This window comes from Equus asinus, chromosome 6, assembly GCF_041296235.1.
Source record: "Equus asinus isolate D_3611 breed Donkey chromosome 6, EquAss-T2T_v2, whole genome shotgun sequence".
Lineage (NCBI taxonomy): Eukaryota > Metazoa > Chordata > Mammalia > Perissodactyla > Equidae > Equus > Equus asinus.
This window is the reverse complement of record NC_091795.1, coordinates 15,716,837-15,737,941: the sequence shown is the minus strand read 5'-3', so window position 1 is coordinate 15,737,941 and position 21,105 is coordinate 15,716,837. Positions and strand designations below refer to the sequence as shown.

Sequence of the window (21,105 nt, the reverse complement as noted above, 5' to 3'; positions counted from 1 at the left end):
TGTGGGATGCCTGCCACAGCATGGTTTGACCAGCGGTGCCATGTCTGCACCTGGGATGCGAACCAGCGAACCCTGGGCCGCTGAAGCGGACCGTGCAAACTTAACCCCTGCACTACCAGGCTGGCCCCTGGGTAGATTTTGAAGACTGTTCATAACTCCATACCCTTTTTATTGCCTTTTTACTTTTCTTATTTTGTTTTTTCGTTACTTCATTCTCTATCTTTAGATTCTTCCCTCCTTCTCCTCTACATAATGGAATTTTAGGATTTAAGGAGATTAATATGGTTTTGACACGGAACATAAACCTGTCCATGAACTTGGCTGGGCCAAATACAAGCATGACAACAAGACAGGGTGCCCTGGTTTTGGTTTGAATCTCAAGAATGGCTCTAAGTGCATTTCTAAGAGAAATGGCAGTGTTTGCCTGAAGGAACTTAGGGACCCATCCACGCTTGGATGCCTGTTATCTGAGAAAGTCTGAAACCCACACACTTTGAGTTTTCTGGAGCAGAGCTTCTCAAATGTCAGTGTGCACCTAAATCCCCAGAGAATCTTGTTAAAATGCAGACCTGGGATTTTGCATTTCGAACGGGCTCCTGGGATGCCCAAGCTGCTGATCGATCTGTGGGCCACCCTTTAAGTATTAGGCTCTAGAGAACGAGCTCATGTGACAAATGCCAGACAGACGCTGCTGGTCTGCAGTTTGTATACTGACAAAATAAGTGGATCTTTTTCACTAGAGGGAATGTTTATTTTTTCTATTCTTCTGTCAGTTTAATTTGTAATCCCTTTCTTTTCAAGGCAGGTGGTTCTTCACTTTATTAGTTATGGATTCTGATTATAGAGATAAAATTGTGGATGTATGTTACAAAACATCATCCAACCTCCTTAACTCCCTGGTTGTAAAGAAGGGAACAAGTGTGAGTGTGTTTCAGAGGGCCAGAATCCCTGCTGTGTAGCATTTATTCACCTTGATAGACCTGGGTGATGAGCAGACCTCTTCATCATGTTTCAGAATTGAGATCTGTTGCTCTGGTTGAACCAATTTCTTAGATCTTGGATGATGGCAGTCTCTGGAGTTGGAGCAGGTACTTCCTGGCATGGACCCGTTTGCTCTTTATAGTTGTGTTGATGTCGTGTTGCACAAAATCAAGTCTTTGTGTTAGACCTCCCCATTGAGAGCTGAGTCGTGGTAAGGCACAGGACCATTGCCATAGCCTCCTGAAGCTGCTTCTCCCTGGCTCCACTCACTACCTAAGCACCCAGAACCAGTTTCGTGGCCAGCGAGCTGCCCTCCTTTCAACATTTCACCCACCTGCTCTCTGGAAATGAAATGTGTTCATGGGAAACTTGGAATTTTCTGGACCACTCCCAACACGTATCTGCTCACCTGCAGCAGCATCCTCAAATATCTTTTTGCTCCTTGCCATTCATGAATGCAGGATACATGTTGATGATCTTTGTTTTCTCATGCTTTGTTTCTTAGGTCCCTCCTTTAAAGCAAGCAGTTTGAAAGCAGATAAAAAGTTAGAATTTGTTCCCACAAACTTGCACATACAAAGGATGAGAGTTCAAGACGATGGAGGATCAGGTAACTATTTTTCTGCTCCTCTCATTGAATCACGTTTCACTTCTTTTCTTCCTGTGTACTTGGTCTCTGTGCTGGCCTGTGTCTGCCCCAGCCTTTGCTGTGTGTTCTTCTGCTGGGCAGCCTGGATAAGAGATGTGTCACAAGGACCTTTGTAAAGTCTTTGATAAAGAGCTCAAACCCCTTCCTCTTGTCTCGCCTCTTTTCAGCTTCCCTTTGTGTTTCTGTGGCCGAAAGTTGCCCGTCAGTCATCCTTCTGAAAGAGGGATGGATGCAACTGAGCGTTGCCGGGTAGTTGTCTCCGGCCCTATTGTAGCTCCCCCTTGAGACCCACAGAACCCCCTCTCTGCTGGGATGATGGTGCTGGGCTCCAGAGGCCCTTGGACAGCCCAGGCTGTGCGACTAAGGGAGCCACAGGCTGCTTGGAAATGGGCTGGAGGGGCAGGGTCCCAGAGTTGTGTGCATATCCCTGTAGCTGGCTTGTCCACAGGCCTGAGCCCAGAGTAATGGAGGAGAGCTTTCTGTCATTCAGATCAGAACTACGACATCGTCACCATCGGAGCGCCAGCAGCACACTGCCAAGGTTTTAAGTCAGGAGGTCTCCGTAAAAAGCTGCACAAATTTGAAGAGACCAAGAAACAGTAAGTTCTTGGAGGGTGTTTGTGGTCCTTGTACAGTTGTCTGGTGCTTCCTAGGTTAAAAAAAAAGAAGTCAAAATATGACCGCAAAAACATCCAGCCATCCAATCTGCTTTTGCGCGGCTGGAGGAGCTGCCCTATGGACTCTGTGCTGCTCTGTATGTGTGCGACTGAGGTGGGTGGGTGGTGAGGGCACCTGATCCTGCAAAATGAACAGAAAATTGAAACCCACCTTGAAAGTGGTGCTTTCAGCGGCTGCACCATGTGGATTCTCCACTAGCTTGGCTGTCCTTTAGAGTCCCTGGTCAGTCAGTTGAACACCACAAAGCGTGAAGCCTGGAAGAGATTGTTTCCTTTCCTCAAGGACTGCAGGGTAAGCATTCCAGTTTTAAAAAGGCTCAGGGAGCTGCACGGAGCTACCGTCTTGAGCAGGAAGTTTCTAGGTAGGCAGGGTGAGGAAGGGCGTTGCAGAGTGCAACATGAGGTGCAGCTGGCGGCCCAGTGCCTTGGGGAGAGGAGCTGAGCGGAGAGCTGGCCCCTCGGGCAGCCTGCTCAGTGTGAGGCTGTGTGTCGGTGACCAGGGATGCAGGGCTGGCAGATCTAGGCCTGATCTGAGGAGCTCTGCACTTTGCCTAGGAGCAGAAAAGTCAGCAGCACCGTTTGGAGCGAGCAGTGCCATGTCTGGAAACAAGGCAGAAGGTGCTGCAGAGCTGGAGTAGTGGGAAGGGGAGAGAGTTGTAAATCAAGGCTGTCGTGTTGGACATGCGGGAGGCACTGGTGATCTTCCAGAATGTGGCCCGTCAAGATTTAAATAGATGGAGGGATGCGAGTGTAGGAAGAGGAGGTGATAAGTGTAGATGATCCTGTAAGCTCCTGGACTGTGAAATAGAGGAAGTAGCATGAAGGTCTCAGGTTCGGGCAGGGTGATTATGACTTGAGCATGTGTTTAGGCTGATAGGAAAGATGGAAGCGAAAGAGGGAACGTAGAAGAGAATGCTGATAGAGCGAGGTTCTGGAGACCATAGAAGAGGCAGGGCTAGGCAGTTAATCCTAGAAAGGACAAGAGAAGTTGATGGGGTTGCAGAGGTTTTTGAGGTGCTGAGGAATAAGCTAAAGGTAGGATGGGGCCGCCTCTGCAGAATGTGGGCGTGAAAGGGTCAGACTTACCAGTTGAGAATGGAACCGTTTGAGGGAAGGTGAAGCAAAAGCTGTGGGAGTCTCAAAAGAGCCCAACAGGTCGGGTGGAGAGCATTAGCATGTGCCAGGGGCCGGTGGGCCATTGCCTGGGAGTCAGGACATGACTTGAGAAAATGGACCAGGGACTAGATCAGGACGGGGGGGATGGGTCAGGTCCAGTGGTCAGTGATTGGGCTGAGGGGATCAGGGAGGCAGCCAGGAGTGTCCCTGACTATGGGGTGGGGCTGGAGGCGGGAACAGCAGGCAGGAGAGAGGGAGAGCACTGTGAGAAGTCACCATTCAGTTGTGTGCACAGGTTGCCCTGGGGTGAGTCCTGGAGACCCGAGGAGGAACAAGAAAGGGCTAGGTTAGGAGCGGAATTTCAGCCTTCAGGGTGGGGCAGCATTCTCTGGGAGGCTCCCAGACTGCCTCCTTGACCTTGATTCATCCCCACCAAGGGCGCGTCCGTTGACAAACCAGGTAACCAGACCTGCCTGAGGATTCACTGACTCCGGTGTTCCTCGGGGAATTATGGTGAAGACAAGGCTTCTTGTGCCCACCACAGCGCTGCACAGCCAGCCCGAGATTGTGTGTCTGCCGCTGCATTGCATGTGGCTGTGTGGAGGTGTGAGCGTGATTTGAGGATGGCGTGCGGGCCCTGGAGGAGAAAGCCAGTCAAGAGGGGGCGCCAATGGCTGTCCCTGACCCAGCAAGGTCGCCATGTTGATACCTGATTACTCTGCATGTTGGCTTCAGAGCTTCTTATTCCCAAAATGCCTCTGTAGTATTTTCCGGATACGTAATATACATTTTTATTTAGTTTCCTACTAATGTCATGAAGCTACTTGTAGAACTGGTCTCATCGTTTGAACTTTCCTTTAAATGCAGAGCCAGTGGAATGTGTCCCTGGGGCTTGAGCACTGATGTAGCTCTGATGAACAAGCACATTGGGCTCACAAGTTTAAATGTCCCTGTCGTCGGGGCCTCAACAAATGATTTCTAGTATTTTGACAAAAGATAACTTGGCTTCTTAATTTTTTAGTTTGCATTTCATGTTTGCTAACAAACTGTTAATATTTCATTTTGGTTCTTTTTTTTTTTAGCAGTTTTGAGGAGTGTTGGTGAGTTTTCTGTCTGTGGAGAGAGTGTCTGTTTGGGCCTTGCTCTCATGCAGAGAAAGCCTGTGCCGTCCCTCCTCTGTGAGGTGCCTGCCCCCTTGGTACCACCGTGGGCTCCTAGTTATAGACTCGTAGACAGAATTCTCCCTTCCAACTGCAATGTTCTTTGATAATGAATAGCCGATATCCAGTCTGCTGGTTTACCTTTACAGTCTGGCAGCGGTTCTTTCTTGCGCTCACTCTGAGAGAAGACCCGGTTCTGTCTCTCCCAGAGTGAGGAAGAGCCTTGGCCGGGCAAGGCCCTGGGTGCTAGGGTTTCAGGTCAGCCAATTTGTGTGGTTGGGAATCCCTTTCTGGCTTCTTTTACAAGAATCTGGGGTTTTTCAGTTTCCACTTCACCGTCACCTCTTGTAGGAACGAAGCAAGTTTACGTTTTCATGATGCTTAATAGTTTATGCAGATTTTGAAAACAGTGGTACTAGGGTCCGTTTTATCCCTGGAGGGCAAACCAAGAATTAATATAACCAAGTGGCTTTTTCCACCAAAGAATTAAGTGGCAACCAGAAACCACCGTGACTGCTGCCTGGGGGTCCCCACTGCTGCCCCCAGGCCCTCCCCAGTCATGCCCGAAGTGCTTACCTAGGCCCAGAGTCGGGGCTCTGCAGTGGTACCGCTTCTGGCAACAGGTCCAGTAGGACCTCAGCCCTTCAGGATTGCTGCCACCTTGGAGCTGCTGAGGCTCAGGAGCCGTGGCTGGGCCCTGCCTAAGATGTCAGGGCTCTGCTGGGGACATGTGACAGCAGGAAGTCCTGAGAAACACTGCTTCCCCCCTCCCGCACCCCCCGGGGCCTCTTCAGCTTTCCCCATTTTTAGGACTAGGTTGAGCACATGTGCTTGTATATTCATGATCATTCCCGAACAGCAGCTCTTTGACATTTATTCTTTCTCACCCCGCCATATACCTCCCGTGCCTAAGTCCCCGATTGCTGTTACTAGAGCGTGAGCTATAAGAACACGGTGTAGGGGATGCTTTTCTCCCGGACTTGGGGCAGGGTGTGTGTTTGTTGAAGTATACACAGCCAGCACATTCACACATGTAGATCTACACGCAGTTCACACTGGGGCCTGGGAAGGAATAGATTTTTTAAAATTCTATTTTGGGATTGTATTTTTAAGACTGAATTGTCTTAAATGGCAGCTATTCATTTGGAAGAGTGATTGCAGGTTGGAAAGTAGTTGTGTGCACATCGTGCTGTGGAATGACTCTTGTCAGACCACTCGGGCTTGATCGCGGTCTGCTGCATGGGCTTCTGGCAAATCCATCGTCTTTCATTGTGGTGTGTGGGCTTGGGTGTTGTTTCTCTCTGGGGTGCTTTGGTTTTCGGGTTTTGCATGTTCACCCCAGAGTCCATCAAGGGACAGGGCAGGGCAGTTTCTTGGTGACCCATCTTGGGAAAGAGCCCAGCAGGGAAGGGTCTCAAGCCCTGACCGTGTGACCTTCAGCTCCTGGAGAAGCGATGGAGGGTCTGGTACTCCACTTTCTCACTCTTCCCCAAAACCCACAGGACAGCTCTTTGAGGAGACCAGTCAGGGCCCATCATTCCATGAAGGATGGGACACCCATTCCAGCCAGAGCTCACAACTTCAAATTGCAGGAGGAGACATGCTCATTGGTGTCTTATGCTTTCCCTCCCTACTTACCTTGGCTTCCTCAGATAGTCTGAAAAAATAAATTTATAATATTGGATTGATTTGGGACCTCAGCTGAGAGACATGCAGTTTATCCTCTCCGTCTAGAGGAGTCAAATGTGCTGGCCAGGCCCCACGCAGCCAGGGATGTGGAGTCGGTTCTCTGGAGGCTGGTGTTCGTGCCAGGCAGTGGCTGGGCTGTAGCTTTGAGATCAGATTCTGAGATAGACACGCTGCTTGGTGCCAAGGAGGTTGAGGGGGAGGAAGCAGCAGGTTTTCAAAGCCATTGAGGTGTCCGGGTCTGGCCTCTCACTTGGCACGTTCTCCACCTCCTCTTCATCCCATGGGATGTTATTTTTCAAAATAGGGAGGTCCTGGAGCAGGGCAGAGGGGAAGGAGGCCCAGTTTTCTGGGGACTTGCTGGGGTCGGATGCGTGACGGAGGAGAACTGTGGTGTGTGCACAGAAAGGCTGGAGTCCTGATTGACCAGATGAGAAAACAGGTTTCTTTGCCAAAGTCCGGCACCCACTGCAGTCTCCTTTCATGGGATAAACTGACCCCTTCTGGTATTAGCAGACTCTATGTCTCCACTTAAGTACTGCTGAGAAGTCGACAGATGCGGTTCCTAGGTGAAAGATCATGAGGATTTGGGTAGTTATTGGCTCAGTATCTGTACACACATGTACATACACATGGTAAAAATACAGATACATACAAATACAGATAAAAGACTTAATTGTATTTGAATGTTTCAAGCCTTCTACCATATAGACAGAAAGGATCCCCTGGATTTACTTTTGCCCATCAACAGCTAGATAGACTAGCTAGGAAAACATCCCTGAGTATCAGAATGCTTTATTTTGTGTTGGTTGTGGGCTGGCGTTGGGAAGATGCTGCCATCCTCATTGACTTGAGAGAACCCCTTAAAAATCTGATCTTATCCTTTTTAGTACATCATCCAGCTGCCAGTCCATAATCTATATACCACAGGACATCGTCAGAGCCAAAGAGATCATTGCCCAGATCAACACCCTGAAAACCCAAGTGAGTTACTATGCAGAACGGCTCTCAAGGGCAGCCAAGGACAGGTCTGCCACTGGCCTCGAAAGAACACTTGCCATCTTGGCAGACAAGGTAGGAGGGGCTACCCTGTTACGTGTGGGATGGGGGGACCTTGAGTGTCTGGAAACTCCTGGACACCTTATGTGTGTCTAGAGCTGTCAACACAAAGGGTGACATTGGGATGACCTTGAAGGCCTAGCTTTAGGTCCGGTTCCCACAAAGGCCCAAGGAGGTTTGGTGATTTGCCTGTGATCACAGAGCTGGATGGGGGCAGGACAAGGTCAGAGATGAGGGCTCATGACTCCCAGGTGCTGTTTCGTCCAGATGTGTCTTCCACCAAGTCCACGGCGGTCATTGTTGAGGCTGGGACAGTTCCACAGCTTTCATAGTAACCACCTACTCAGTACATGTTTTACCACATTTCTATTGATTTGGAATTCAAAAAAAGGAACTGAGTTATTATACAGACATATGATAAGAAAAATATTGTTTTATTGGCTTATATATAATCAGTAAACCAGCTTCCAATTAACCATAATTTCATCCTGATTAAAAATATATAAATATTGGTCCATACTGGGGGAATAGATATATCAGATCCTTTTGATGGATGTTGCTTTTTCAAATTACTCAGTCTGTCTCTCAACACACACGTGCATACACACATGCACACACACAGGTTCGGATCACACTTCCCTGCTCACACCCACTTTGCTGGGGTGAGGTGCTGTTCCTGATCCGAATGTGTTATATCCTTCACACATGTTCACCAAGCAAAAAGAGTGAGTGCTGGGGATTAGATTCACTTGGAAAAGAAAGATGATGTTGTCAGAGGAAAATTTAAGAGCCATAGAACTCGTGTGGCATACAGAATTCCCCAGAGCCAGAAATGCTGTACCAGGAATCCCACTGCCCAAAGCCCAGGGCTTTGGGTATTAGATGCAAAAGATAAGCTTTGGTGATTGAACCAAAGTAGGGTCTGCTCCCTGGAACTAGAGGGGACAGCCCAGGAGTCAGCTAAGACTGGGACACTGGGCTCTCTTCAGGCCCTTCCTCTAGTGATGTTAGGCTAAGAAGCAGTCAGGGGTCAAATAATGTCAGAGATTTCTTGACCTCCCCTCATCCTCCTTGAGTTCTCCAGTCATCTTGTGGATGACTTAGTAAATACTCACTAAGGTTCAGCCCATCTGGTCACGTGGCAGCCCATAAACTCAGATGTCCTGAGGCTGCAGCTCTGGAGTTGTTTGTGCTGTGGAGAAGGGCATACATACCACTGGGCCTCAGAGAGGACAGCCCTTGGCGGCCCCTCACCTGGGGGCTCAGCAGCCTGGGTTTGTGTGTGCCTGCAGACCCGGCAGCTGGTCACCGTCTGCGACTGCAAGCTGCTGGCCAACTCCATCCATGGGCTGAACGCGGCGCGGCCGGACTACATTGCCTCCAAGGCCTCCCCCACCTCGACTGAGGAGGAGCAGGTGATGCTCAGAAACGACCAGGACACCCTCATGGCCAGGTGGACAGGGAGGAACAGCCGGTCTTCTCTGCAGGTGGACTGGCACGAGGAGGAATGGGTGAGTCTGCTGCAGGGCCGTCACCCTGCTCCTGAGCTTGGGTTGAAAAAGGCGGAGCCTCTTTTCTCCTTGGAGGTGCCTAAAGGGTGGGCCGCTTTGCAGACAGGCTCCAAGTCTCCTTCGTGGATGGCTCTTGGGCTGCCTGATTTAGGGAGGGAGATAGTATTTCACACCTTGTGTCCAGCCGAAGGGCAGGGCTGCTGTGGGCTGGGCCAGTCTCAGACCTGGTTGTAAAGGGGGCGATTTTCTCCATGGAGCCCTTTCCCTGATGGAGGCCTCTCTCCTCCTGCTGGCGTCAGGGCCCACTCCGGCCCCTCACTACTAAGACCAGCCAGACCTCTCATTGCTCAGAGCAGTGCTCTGCTTGCAGCTGGTTCTTGAGGGCTGTTTGTTTTTTTGGAGCTGTGGGAGCTCAGGTGCTGGGCAGCCAGGTGAGGATCTTGGAGAGATGCTAGGCCTGACGTTGCATCACGTTATTGCTTCCTCAGAGTTGGCCCTGAGGGCAGGATCTGCGTCTCCTGTGGGAGTGACATATACAACTCATTTTTGTCATTTGTTGGAACTGCTGTTTAGAGGCGTTGTTCTGGGAGGCGCTGAATTGTTAGTCAGCAGTGAAGTGCTCCTGCAGCCCTGCCCTGGCATCCTGCGTCCTGTGTGGGTTTCTGCAGATCCCTCCTAGTCCCCCCTCACCTCTCTCCTCCTCCCCTATCTTGAGAGGTCAGCTCTTTCCATTCTCTTCCATCCAAAGAGACCTCAGTCCCCTCTGTGTCTGATGGCTGTAGGAGGCCTTCAGTGGAGGAAGGAGGGGGTAAGACTGGCTCTCTGGGCCAGGTGGCCCTTCTGCCAGCACGGGAAGCCACTGGGAAGTCCTGTCTGGCCTCCATGACAGTTACCAGCAAATGCCTCCTAAACTTTAAAAACAGTGACCACAGGACACTGATGTGTCTTTCGAAAAGCAAATACACCTTTAATGGGGAATTCTGAATTATCTTGATATTTCTAAACCTTGTGGTGTTTTAATGAGCACGGTAGCTGGGCTGGGGGATCAGTGAGGGGCGGTTTGGTTTGTGTTCTGTTCTGTTTTTCCCATCGGGAGAGCTGACCCACTTGGGCCCTTTTGATCTGGAAGGAGAAAGTGTGGCTGAATGTTGACAAGAGCCTAGAGTGCATCATCCAGCGGGTGGACAAGCTGCTCCAGAAGGAGCGCCTGCATGGCGAGGGCTGCGAGGACGTCTTCCCCTGCGCGGGCAGCTGCACGAGCAAGAAAGGTAAACGGGACAGCCACGCCTACTGGATCAGACCGGAGGACCCCTTCTGCGATGCCCCTTCCTCGCCATGCCCCTCCACCATGCCATGTGCTGCATGCCATCCTCACCTGACCACACGTGCGTATGCATCCATGCTTCCACCCGCCCCACCTCCACCTCATGCTGCGTCAGTCTGTCCGTTTGTGTCTCTAACTCCATGACCTCCTCCCCCACGCAGACTGCAGGGAGGGCCGTCACCAGAATAGGGGTGTGGCAGTGCAGTAGTAGTGGGCAGTCAGTCAGGGCGGAGACCCCCGTAGTCTTCGTGCCTGTGGAGCCCGCTGTGGATCGGCATGTCTGGCAGAAGCAGACTCTCAGGGCCCTCCTGGGTCACACTGCCATGGCAGTGAGGGTTGGGCTCCTGGGCTTTCCTGGTTTGTAAAGCAATCTGAGGACCTAAAGGGGGCCAAAATGCAGATTCTGATGAGATTATTCATTGCGTTAGGAATTGGCAGAATCAAGGAAAAGGTGAATGGTGCAGGGACACGGGCTGGATGAGAGCTGCTGGCAGGCCCAGTGGACTTGTCTAAAGGCTGCTTGTCATTGGCTGGGTGCTCTCTTAGCCAGCAGAGGCATGGTGCCTTGTGACTCAGTTGGATGGTGGAACCCACTCCTGTGCCCCCCGGGGTGAGTTAGGTTCCTCTCTTGGGCACCACCTCTAAGGAGGGGCTCTCAGTAGGTGCTAGGAGGTTGGCATGAAGTGGCACGCTTCAGAAACAGTCCTCTGTCTGCAGAGATACACAGCATAACCAGACGCCCTGCCCTGCTTGTAGCCTGAACGCGGGATGGTGCTCTCTGAACCAGCGGATCCTGGGTCTCTGCAGCTCAGGGCCTTCCGCCTTTTCCTGTAAGAACTGCAGGGCTACAGCCCAGGCATCTGAGACCAGCTGCAGACCTAGCTTCTGCCTCCACTTTGCTGTCCTTGGGGAGTGTTAAGTCATAGTGAGTAAGGCCTAAATGGCCAGGGTAGGCTTCATACAGCGAGGACTTTTAATTTTTGAATTGGTCAACTTTGTTCAAGGCAGAATTGTGCTCCTTTATCAGAACCTCTTGATAAATCCTTCTTTGTGTGTAAGACCTTTTTAATCTGCCTGCAGTCTGTCTTCAGGGCACTGTTCACTGGAGTGTCTCTTTCAACCGTGTTCACGTCTCCACTTTTCCATCTTTGAGAGAATTGTAGTGTCAGTTGCCCAAACCTGTGATTGGTTCATGGAGCTATTTTGTCTCTGTCTGTGTTCTCATTTTTTTTAATGTGAATCTTGTTTTTAAAAAATTCTGAAACTTTATTCCTCATTTCTCTTTAGTGTTGTCTTGCTTGTAATTTAAAATTTTGTCTGCAGTTATAAAAATTAATTTACTGGATTTTTTTAAATTCAGGAGATGGTTTATTTAATCAGATATACTGTTATATCTGTAACTTAAATGTCATTTTTTTCTAGGTATATCTTGTACTGTTCAAATACTGACAGATTGAAACACAGTTTTGAAGTTATTTAAAGGAGCATTTACTTGTGGTATTTGGGGCATGACTGGTAAATGTGTGTGCCATAGAAATCAGCTCAGTTGTAATCCTGGGAAAATAAAGCATACATTTGAGAGAGTCTAACTGCTGATCAGGACTCAAAGAAATGTGTGAAACCATATGCCACAAAATTATCTGTGTATGGTCTTTAATTAAGAAATCTGGAGCATAGCCTGGAAGCTATTCAGACCTCAGCATGGTCAGGAGGATCAGAAAGAACCAGACTCTGAGCCATGTATTTTACTCAATCTCTTGTCCTCACTGGCCAGGGTTGGGCTCTGTCATGACTTTTGATACCATTCCAAGTTCCTAGGCCTGTGACTTTGGCCTAATGAGCAGGTTAAGTTCACTCCAGCATATTTATTACGTATGAAAAACTCTGTGGCTCTTTGAAAGGCACTTTTCATTCCAGTTCTCAACCCTGTCCTGGCTCATGGTTTTCATCCTTCACCAAGGAGTTGCCCTGCCTCTCTGCTCACCCTCTTGCAGAACTGATCAGAACTTGTGGGCAGGGACCACACAGCCCTGTGGCTCTGCAGGACCCACTGACAAGTCCCCACCAGCTGGAAACACTGAAGCTCCATGAGCCTCTCTCTCCTTCTCCCCATTTTCCCCACAAGTGCCCCACACCTCTTCTACATCACTACCCACTTGCCAAGATTTGGTGGCTTCCATTACCTTCCACACACACACACTCTTGCTCTTCTCATCCTGGAAGAGTCATTTAAACCCCAAACTAGGTTGTTCTTAACCTGAGGTCTGTGGGTTGTACCCCAGGTTCGTGTGCCCCTGAGATTATATGCTAAAATTTACATGTTCATGGAGAAGATGTCCGTAGCGGTCAAATGTCAAGGGACTCCATGACCTAAGACAAGTTGTAAGCCACTGGTCCAGGAGTAGCAGAGGAGACCTCACCCTCTCCCCTTTGATTAAAAGATTGACGTTACCAGCCGGGTTTAACCCTGATGCCTTCTCAGGAATGGTACCAACCCAGCTGTTTGGGATCACCATGGAAGATCATAAAAATAGGCTCCTGGACCTTCCTCCTCATTCAGACTCAGAATATTGGAGGAATGGTATTGGGGAGGCGGAAATCTGTATTTTTTTCAAGGCCCAGGGTAATTCTGATTAGCCAGACAGATGTTTAAGAATCAGTGCTCTGCATCACACCACACCACTATGGGTTTCCCTCTTAGGTAGGTGGTCTCAGGATATTTGGGCTCTAACAAAGAGGCTGAAGTCTTCGGCTCACAGAGGCCTTTAATTTTCCTCTATTTCTATCCACTTTGCCAGTTTAAGAAGTCAATGCCAAAGATAGCTAGAGAGGAAGGGTCCCTTGCCACCCCTTTCTGGACAATCCAGGTTGTGAAAGTCTCCATAACACTGGTTCCAGCTATTCTTGAGGATCGGAAACTACCTAATTCCATATCCCAAAGGCATTCTTTGAACTGGAAAGTTTAGACATAAAATAAACTTTTGCTCAAAATGATCCATTTTCAAACTTGTTTTCTTTCAGGTGGCACACCCAGTAAACCAGAGATTTTAGAGTTTTTAAGGGAAATGCGAAATTGAAATGAATACTTCCCAGTGTGACTCAGTGTAGGTGAAACTGAATTAACATTGGGATTCTTGAGGACCTGGAGGGACATTCTAATTCTAGACTTCTCCCAAGTCATAAAAGTTTTGTTTGGTTTAAATTTTGAAGATCGGCCCAGATGTTTTTTGATGTGTTGGTTTCATCACTGGATCCTAACCTTGTGGATCTCAGCGGCTGACCTTCAGCCCAGGTTCCACCAGTCAGTGGGGGCAGTGGCTCCGAACTGGGGCTGCTCAATTTACTGGCAAGTCTCTCTCGTTACAAGTTTGCTTCCAGATGTTGTGAGCCAACATGGGGCTCTGTCATGCACAATGTGATCGATGTGGGTGCGTTATCACATTGTAACACATTAGTTTGCTCATCTTGAAGAGCATTTCACCTTGGAGTATGAGCAACATGAATGTTCACGCTGGTGAATCGGGCGGTGTTTACCACCAAGAGGGTTTGGCTGCCTGGGAGCGCCTTCGTGTGCCTTCTTGGGGAAGAGGCAGGCAGGCCCTGACCTTTTCTGTCAGTTTAGCCGCCTTACTGACAGCTGCTGAGGCAGTTGCTGTAAGCGTTGAGTTGTTCGTGTTTGAACTGTGTGCTGCTCCTTAATCATCCATGTCGCCCTCCGTTTCTGTGCAGATTGCAGCCCCCCTCCTGAAGAGTCCAGCCCAGGTACGTGGTTCCTGTTCAAGGCTTCTCCAGTTGTCTTTTTACTACTCAGCTGGCATTTGTAGCTAAATGTCAAAGATTACCTTGTGCTCCCAGAGTTAGGGAAATATTTTGGAATTTCTTCGTTGTGAGGTAGCACCTTTCCTTAGGTTTGGTGAGGGACATTTGAGCTGGGGATTGTGGCCTGAAGCAGGTTACCACATGTGTTATTTTCATTTTCCCATCCTAAAACCTTTCAGACGATTAATGTCCACAAGTGCATTGGGCTTCCTGGAGTGGGGACCTGATTTAGAGAGATCCGTATTTGTAGATGATGCTTCCTGGATTTCACCTGAACTTGTGAGCATTACATGGCTGGAATGGTCAGATAATATGTAGCCACCCAAATATTGTGACATTTGCAGTCACACAGCGTCCTCTCTCCTGAGTCTAGATGCAGCTTTAGAATTCTTAGCAGGCATTGCTATGTCTTTGGTTGGAGTTAGCGCTAGAAATGGAATCTTTTTGCCACATTTGCATGTAGAAATCAATGTTTATGTCTCTAGTTCAGGGGTTGGCAAACTGCAGCTCTGAGCCGAGTCCTGTCCACTACCTGCTCTTGTAAATAATGTTTCATTGGAAACTGGTCATGCCTATATGTTCACTTATTGTTTGTGGCTGCTTTTGTGGGGCAATGTGAAAGTCTAGTAGTTGCGACAGAGACCCCATGGCCTTCAAAGCCTGAAATATTTACTCTCTGGCCCTTTACAGAAAAAGTGTGCCGACCCCTGCTCTAGTTCACCCCGAACTTCCTGGATATGGCTTGCTGTTTTCCCAGAGTGAGCATGAGACCCCCAAGTGATATGTTTTTTCCTTACACTCCGAAAAACAGCTACATAATCAGTCTGATGATTACGTATTCCTGCCTGGATATAAACATGAGATAGCAGGACCCCTGCTTTATGTCCAGAGTGCAGCAAATCAGTGATTGTGGGGTCTACTGAACTCTTCCTGCCGGCTGTTAGTGAACCCTCTCAGCTCTCACAGCACCGTGGTTTCTCCTGGCAGCAACCCCGAGAACCCATTCGAAGTGAGCTCATCAGCGGGCTTATCTGATTTGGTACATCATGCTCCCCACCCGCCAATTTCCTTTCAGCCGCTTTATCATTTCTCTTTCCCAGAAAAGTCAGTGTGGGGTCTCGGGCCCCCATCTGCTGCACCCTCCGGGCCACTGAGGCTTGGTAGATGCACAGGTAGTCACCAGTCCCTTCCTCCCCTTTGCCTCTCCTGGCTCATGCCTTCTCCTCTTTCATGTCTGTCTCCAGCTTCCAGTCCTCAACTTTCCTCCACGGCAGGTCGGCGCCTTCACGCTGAGCTGCTTTCCCCGGAGCCTCAGCGGTGGTGAAGTCTGGGAGTGTACCCAGCAGTTAGGACCCGGAAAGGGGGTAGCTGCATCTTGAACCCGTCCTATAGAAGCTCAGGGGTTCTCCTCTACTCCCGGTGTCCTGAAGTTCATGGAACTAATGGGAAAACTAGTGGGTTCCCAGGCAACACACAAACCACACCTGGCTTGTAGAAGAACTCTCCTTGTTTCATGTCAGCTGTGTCATTTCCAGGGGCACTGGTGGCTTGTCCACCGTTGATGTCAAATGGACTTAAATGGTCCCCTGCCAGGAGTTCCTTTGGCATTTCCCACAGGGCTGTATTTGGTCTGGATTAAAACACATACACATTTTCTCTTTCTCTTTCTCTCTCAATCTTCTCTCTCTCTGAGTCCTCCTCCCTCACTCCCTTTTCCCTTCCTCTATTAATGAGAAAAAAATGCAAAAGCAAAGCATGGACTTGAAAGAGTCCCTCAAAATTATCTAAAGTAGTGTGGTCCATGGATTGGCTACCAGTCAGCAAATGTCAACATGTCAAATGTTGCTAGGTTAGCAACTAGATAAGGAGCTCACCCCAAAAAGGCAATCAGCTGCATCACCAAGGACACTTGTTTGGTCGCTGGTATTTTTTTTCATAGTGAGACTTTCTTGGTGAAGGAAGCAGGGCATGACCCTTCACCAACCCTAATATTCCAGGTACCTGTGCTTAACTAAAGGTCCCAGGTAGAAATCTCATTACTGTCCCTGAAATTCATTTTGTTTGGAAGTTTTTTATTTTCGTTTCTCCTCATATTGACACAAAATATTTTACCCCCCACCCCTTACTCTCTACCAGCAGAAACACCTGACATACTAGAAGTAACATGGAGTTTAGAGTCACTCAGACATGTACAAATGACGGCTCTTTGTGTGTGTTTGGGAAGACACTTGACCTCTCTGGGCCTGTCTCCTTACCTGTGTTACTAACCCTGTCCCTGTGGATTAAATGAGAAAGGAGTTATAAAGTACAGCTCTCGCAGGTCTTGCCTAAATGGTGGTTGATGCTCTCGTTGACTCAGCCATCCAGCCGTGTCTGAGCCCTTCTCTGGGCAGATGTAGCGCCGCCTCCTCCTGCTCCACACTCCTCATCTCCAGGACACGCTCCTCATGCTTTTTAACTGTTCTTCCTATATGCCAATTTTTTCAGTGTTTTTTTTTTTTTCCTAATGCAGCAAAACTGAGTCATTCTTATATGGATTTTTTTGAAAGAGAAGTAGGCAAAGTCAAAAACTGTTTATGGAGAGGGTTTGCTTAGTCAAATATGACCACTTGTATATTCTGGTCATTTTCAGGTTAAAATGATCATAATTTGCATATTAATTACATATGTATGTGCATGTTTGGTGGAAAAGCAAAGTATATTGGCAATATTTGCTCTAAGAGCATTTACTTCTTAGTGAAAAATAGTCTTAATAACTGCCTGCCTTTCCCCAAACTATTTGAATACTATGCCATTGGTCTTTTTTGAGAGTTGCTGAATATAATTGGCATGCATTCAGCAGAGTTCTTCAGAGAAACAAAAACATGGTCTCTAAGAATTTTAGAGGAAGAGAGAGGCTTGGACATTATCTAGCACAGCACTCCATTTTACCGAGAAAGACCCATGTGGCTGAGGGGTCGAAGGACTTGCCCACGGCCCACCACTTCTTAGCGGCCTCCCGGGCCTGGGACTCACATTTTCCACTCCTCAGTCCAGTGTTCTTTGTCACCATGATTTATTTGCTAAGACCTTTCTGCTGTAGACTTTCTAAATTTGAGCCTCGTTTTTTCCATTACAGATGGAAATCCTTGTCCGCATACAGCGTGCCTGCGTATACAGTTAGAGCGTGTCCAAATTTTGAATTGCTATGTATACTTGCAAATCTGCATTAACCAAACACTGAATATAGGGAAGTTCTTCTGCAGGTTTTAGTCATTTCTCTAAATTTGTTTCTCAGCAAAGTGCTGAGCCTGCAGTTTGAGCCAGCAGAGCCATGTCTCCCTTCTCTCTGTTTTTTAGATTCTGTTGATCTAAGACAGAGCTGCCCCTTCTGGCAGCTGCACTGCTCACACACCCTGTGGCCTTCCCGGAGTGTAGTGACGTTTGTGGGCATTCTGTGGCTTGCACCCTCATCCTAAGAGGGCGTGCACAGCCCAGGCTTTACTTCCACTGCCTCTGCAGCTTTTGGTGTGGTGAGCTCACCCAGTGGTGATGGTCAAATCCCTGTAACCTGTTAGAAATATAACTGGTGAGGGCATCTTCTCTCTTTTAAATGTCTTCTAAATAGGAAGGGAAAAAAGACCAAAGCCAAAATACCTTTCACTCTGTTTTTCTCTGCTGAGGTTCTATTTTTAAGAAGTTTTTTTGGTACAGGGTCAGAGTTTCCTTATTCCTGAAAAAAACAACAACAACAAAACAAAGCTAGAAAAAGATGGCAACGGGCAGGAAGTTGGGGGGCGGGGAAGAAAGTGAGGGTAGAAGCAGGGATGTTCTGAGAGCTGAAAATACGGGAACTGTGAGGAATGGTCTTTCCTCCAGACATGCGAAATGAGAATTTAGCACAGTTTCACAAAGGGGGACAAGGATGGAATTGTCCTTTGCTCCAGAAGGAGAGGGGTCTCTGCCTTCAGGACTGGGTCAAGGGAAGCAAGAGAACAGGCCACTTTTCTGGCTCTTCTCTTCCTGGTGGAGGAACGGTGGGGCTGTGGAAGGGGATTGGACCCTGCAGACAGCATAGTTTTCTTGCTCAGTCCTGACTTGCAGAAGCTTTTTTGTTACTTTCCTCAAAAGGAATAGTCTTGAGTATTTATGTGTAGAGTCCCCAAGAGTTTCAGGAGACCGGGCGTGTGTCAGTGATCTGGGAGTAGGACTGACGTCTGAGTTTGCTGGAAAAGCTTCAGGCTGGAAGGTTAGAGACTGGGTTGCTTCCAGGCAGAACTTGGTGCCAGTTCTGGGCCAGAGCATGGGCCGAGCAGAGTTAGAAGATCCAGAAGGGGGGCGGGGAGCACAGTACAGGGGTTAGGGGACAGGTAACTTGTTAAACTTCCAGAACCTAGTTCCTAAAATCTTCCCTCTAAAATGATGCCCTCCCCGTGCCCAGGTGAATGGAGCGAGGCCCTTTACCCCCTGCTGACCACCCTCACAGACTGCGTGGCCATGATGAGTGACAAGGCCAAGAAGGCAATGGTCTTCCTGCTCATGCAGGACAGCGCTCCCACCATAGCCACGTACCTGAGCCTGCAGTACCGCCGCGACGTGGTCTTCTGCCAAACCGTAAGCCCCTGGGAGTGGCACGCGGGAGGCCACAGGCACCTCCTACCTCCGGGAAAACAGCTTAGGAAGCCTTTCCCTCTGGCTGCACAGTGAAAACACCATAGATGGCAGTATGTTCTCCTGCCTGTTGCTTTTAAATTTACCTACTAGAGAAGTCTAGATTCTCTGATGGAGAAGTCTACTCGATCGGCGTGTGTTTAGGAGAGGGTCTAATTCCACACTTGCTTCTCCCTGGAGAGCTGGCGCTGACGTAGTGCACACGTCTGCCGCTTGTGCACCAGGGGGGTGGGGTTGTGGTGCAGGTCTCTTTGCCACCTTTTTTTTTTCCCTACGAAGGAGTCTAGTGAGGGAGACACGGATGTTCGCTGTCAGTGCAGTCTGTTTTCTTGTTCGTAAAACAGCAGGTGCCTTAATCCTGCAGCTCGTGGACAACTCTGTTCTGATGATTTCTGTTATCCTTCACAGACGGGGAGAACTGAAATGAATGTCAGCAGTCTAATAGATGCCAATAATCTAATTAGCAAAGTGGACCATTCTCTGCAGTGTCCCCCGCCCGTCCCCGTGAGGCCCGTTTTCACCCCACAGAAAGTGTCTGCTGAGGAAACGTGTAGAGTGACCGTGTTATCTCTCCCTCTCTTCTTTGTGGTGATCACCTCAGTTTCCAGCTAGGGCTAGTATGGATCTGCAAGTATATAGACTCTTTCATTGTGGGGAGTTAATTCTGGGCTTCCAGAAGGTTCTAGCCCAGGAGTAACCCCAGGCAGGCCAGGTCAGAAGCTGAGCCAAAACCAAACAGGCCTTTGGGAGCAAGAGGAGTGGCAAGCCTGGAGTGCTGCACCTCCTCCCCGTGGCCTCTGGCCTCCATGACCCACGAGCCCGGGCGCTCCCCACCTCCAGGTTCCCCCAAGGGAGAGGGGCTGCTCTGAAGCCCAATTAGAGCAGTGGAAACAGGGGATCTCGGGGCCCAGGGCACGGCACAAGCCAGCTGCCGTTTGGCAAGGAGGTGTCTGTCCCCTGCAACCCCTTCACCGCGTGTCCCCCCACAGCTGACCGCTCTCATCTGTGGCTTCATCATCAAGCTGAGGAACTGCCTGCACGACGACGGCTTCCTGCGGCAGCTCTACACCATCGGGCTGCTCGCCCAGTTTGAGAGCCTACTGAGCACCTACGGTGAGACCCCGGGGCTCCCACGCCTCCCCTGGGCCCAGGCTCCCGGGCAGGGTGGACACGTGTGATTCCCATCCTTCCTTCCTGAAGGTGTTTCTGATTATGCAAGTAATGCCTGCTGGTGAAAGGAAATCCAAAGGTCACCACAACGTGTAACAAAGAACCGAATGGAAGTCCTGTATCGTTACCCACACTTCCCTTAGTTTGTGTCGTTGTCGATGTTGTTACGTGTCTTGAAGATCTTTCTAGTTGAGGATAGATGATAATTTCTTTTTTCTTTTTTCTTTTTTGAGCAAGATTAGCCCTGAGCTAACTAACTACTGCCAGTCCTTCTCTTGTTTTTTTGCTGAGGAAGCGTGGCCCTGAGCTAACATCCGTGCCCATCTTCCTCTACTTTATATGTGGGACGCCTACCACAGCATGGCATGCCAAGCGGCACCATGTCTGCACGTGGGATCCGAACTGGCGAACCCCGGGCTGCTGAGAAGTGGAACGTGCGAACTTAACTGCTGGGCCACCGGGCCAGCCCCCTCTTTTTTTTTTTTAAAGATTGGCTCCTGAGCTAACATCTGTTGCCAATCTTCTTTTTTTTTTCTTCTTCTTCTTCTCCTCCCCAAAGCCCCCCAGTACATAGTTGTATATTATAGTTGTGGTCCTCCTGGTTGTGCTATGTGGGACGCTGCCTCAGTGTGGTTTGGTTAGCGGTGCCATGTCCGCGTCCAGGATCCCAACTGGCAAAACCCTGGGCCACTGAAGCGGAGCACGTGAACTTAACCATTCAGCCACAAGGCTGGCCCCGATGATAATTATTTAAGCAATGACTTCCTCTCGGACACTGGACCTTTCTGAATTGGTCCTGGTAGGGCAGGGCTGCCGTCCATCTCTGCACATGAGTCTTTGTGCGCTTGGGGGCCATTTCTGCGGCCACTAAATTAATAGAAGGAAAGTCGCTGGGTCAAAAGGTAGAAATGTTTTTAAATTTCATAGAGATTTCCAAATTGCCTTCTGAAAAGGCTCTCTTCTCCATACCTTCATTTTCTATTTATTTCTTCTGAGGAGGTAAAAGTGGATAATTTGTACAAGTACTTGTTAATCTTTGGAGTTATAAGACATCAAATAAATGTCAAGTCCTGTGTAATGGAAGGATCTGGCCACAATGCGCTGTTTCAGTCTGTCTCTGTCCAGTTCTAAAGAGCCAGCTTTGCCTTCGAGGCTCCATCATGTCTGTTGCTCTCCCCACACTTTCCTTGACCAGATAGGGCTGGAGGCCTGTGTGTCTCCCAGCTGCAGTTTAATGCGGCCGTGGAGCAGTGTTTACTCCAGGAGAAGTGAGTCTCCCAGGGGGAGGCGCAGGGGACCCTCC

General features: G+C 49.1%; 1 protein-coding gene across 22 annotated transcripts in view; it reads left to right on the top strand.

The window, feature by feature from the left end:
- The window catches only part of INPP4A (inositol polyphosphate-4-phosphatase type I A), a 132,456-nt gene that overhangs the window by 88,183 nt on the left and 23,168 nt on the right, over positions 1-21,105 (top strand). For 8 of the 22 annotated variants that reach the window (XR_006529494.2, XR_006529495.2, XM_044772940.2 and 5 more), the window contains 9 exons: positions 1,487-1,591; positions 2,121-2,229; positions 4,506-4,523; positions 7,160-7,343; positions 8,621-8,839; positions 9,969-10,224; positions 13,893-13,925; positions 18,403-18,575; positions 19,622-19,745. Coding sequence is in view for 17 of the 22 variants with exons in the window: in XM_044772940.2 (XP_044628875.1) it covers positions 1,487-1,591; positions 2,121-2,229; positions 4,506-4,523; positions 7,160-7,343; positions 8,621-8,839; positions 9,969-10,224; positions 13,893-13,925; positions 18,403-18,575; positions 19,622-19,745 (1,221 nt within the window). In the remaining 5 variants the exon portion in view is untranslated. The remainder of the gene's footprint in view (positions 1-1,486; positions 1,592-2,120; positions 2,230-4,505; positions 4,524-7,159; positions 7,344-8,620; positions 8,840-9,968; positions 10,225-13,892; positions 13,926-18,402; positions 18,576-19,621; positions 19,746-21,105) is intronic. The other 14 variants (XR_011503862.1, XM_044772941.2, XM_070511680.1 and 11 more) reach the window with 6 other exon arrangements.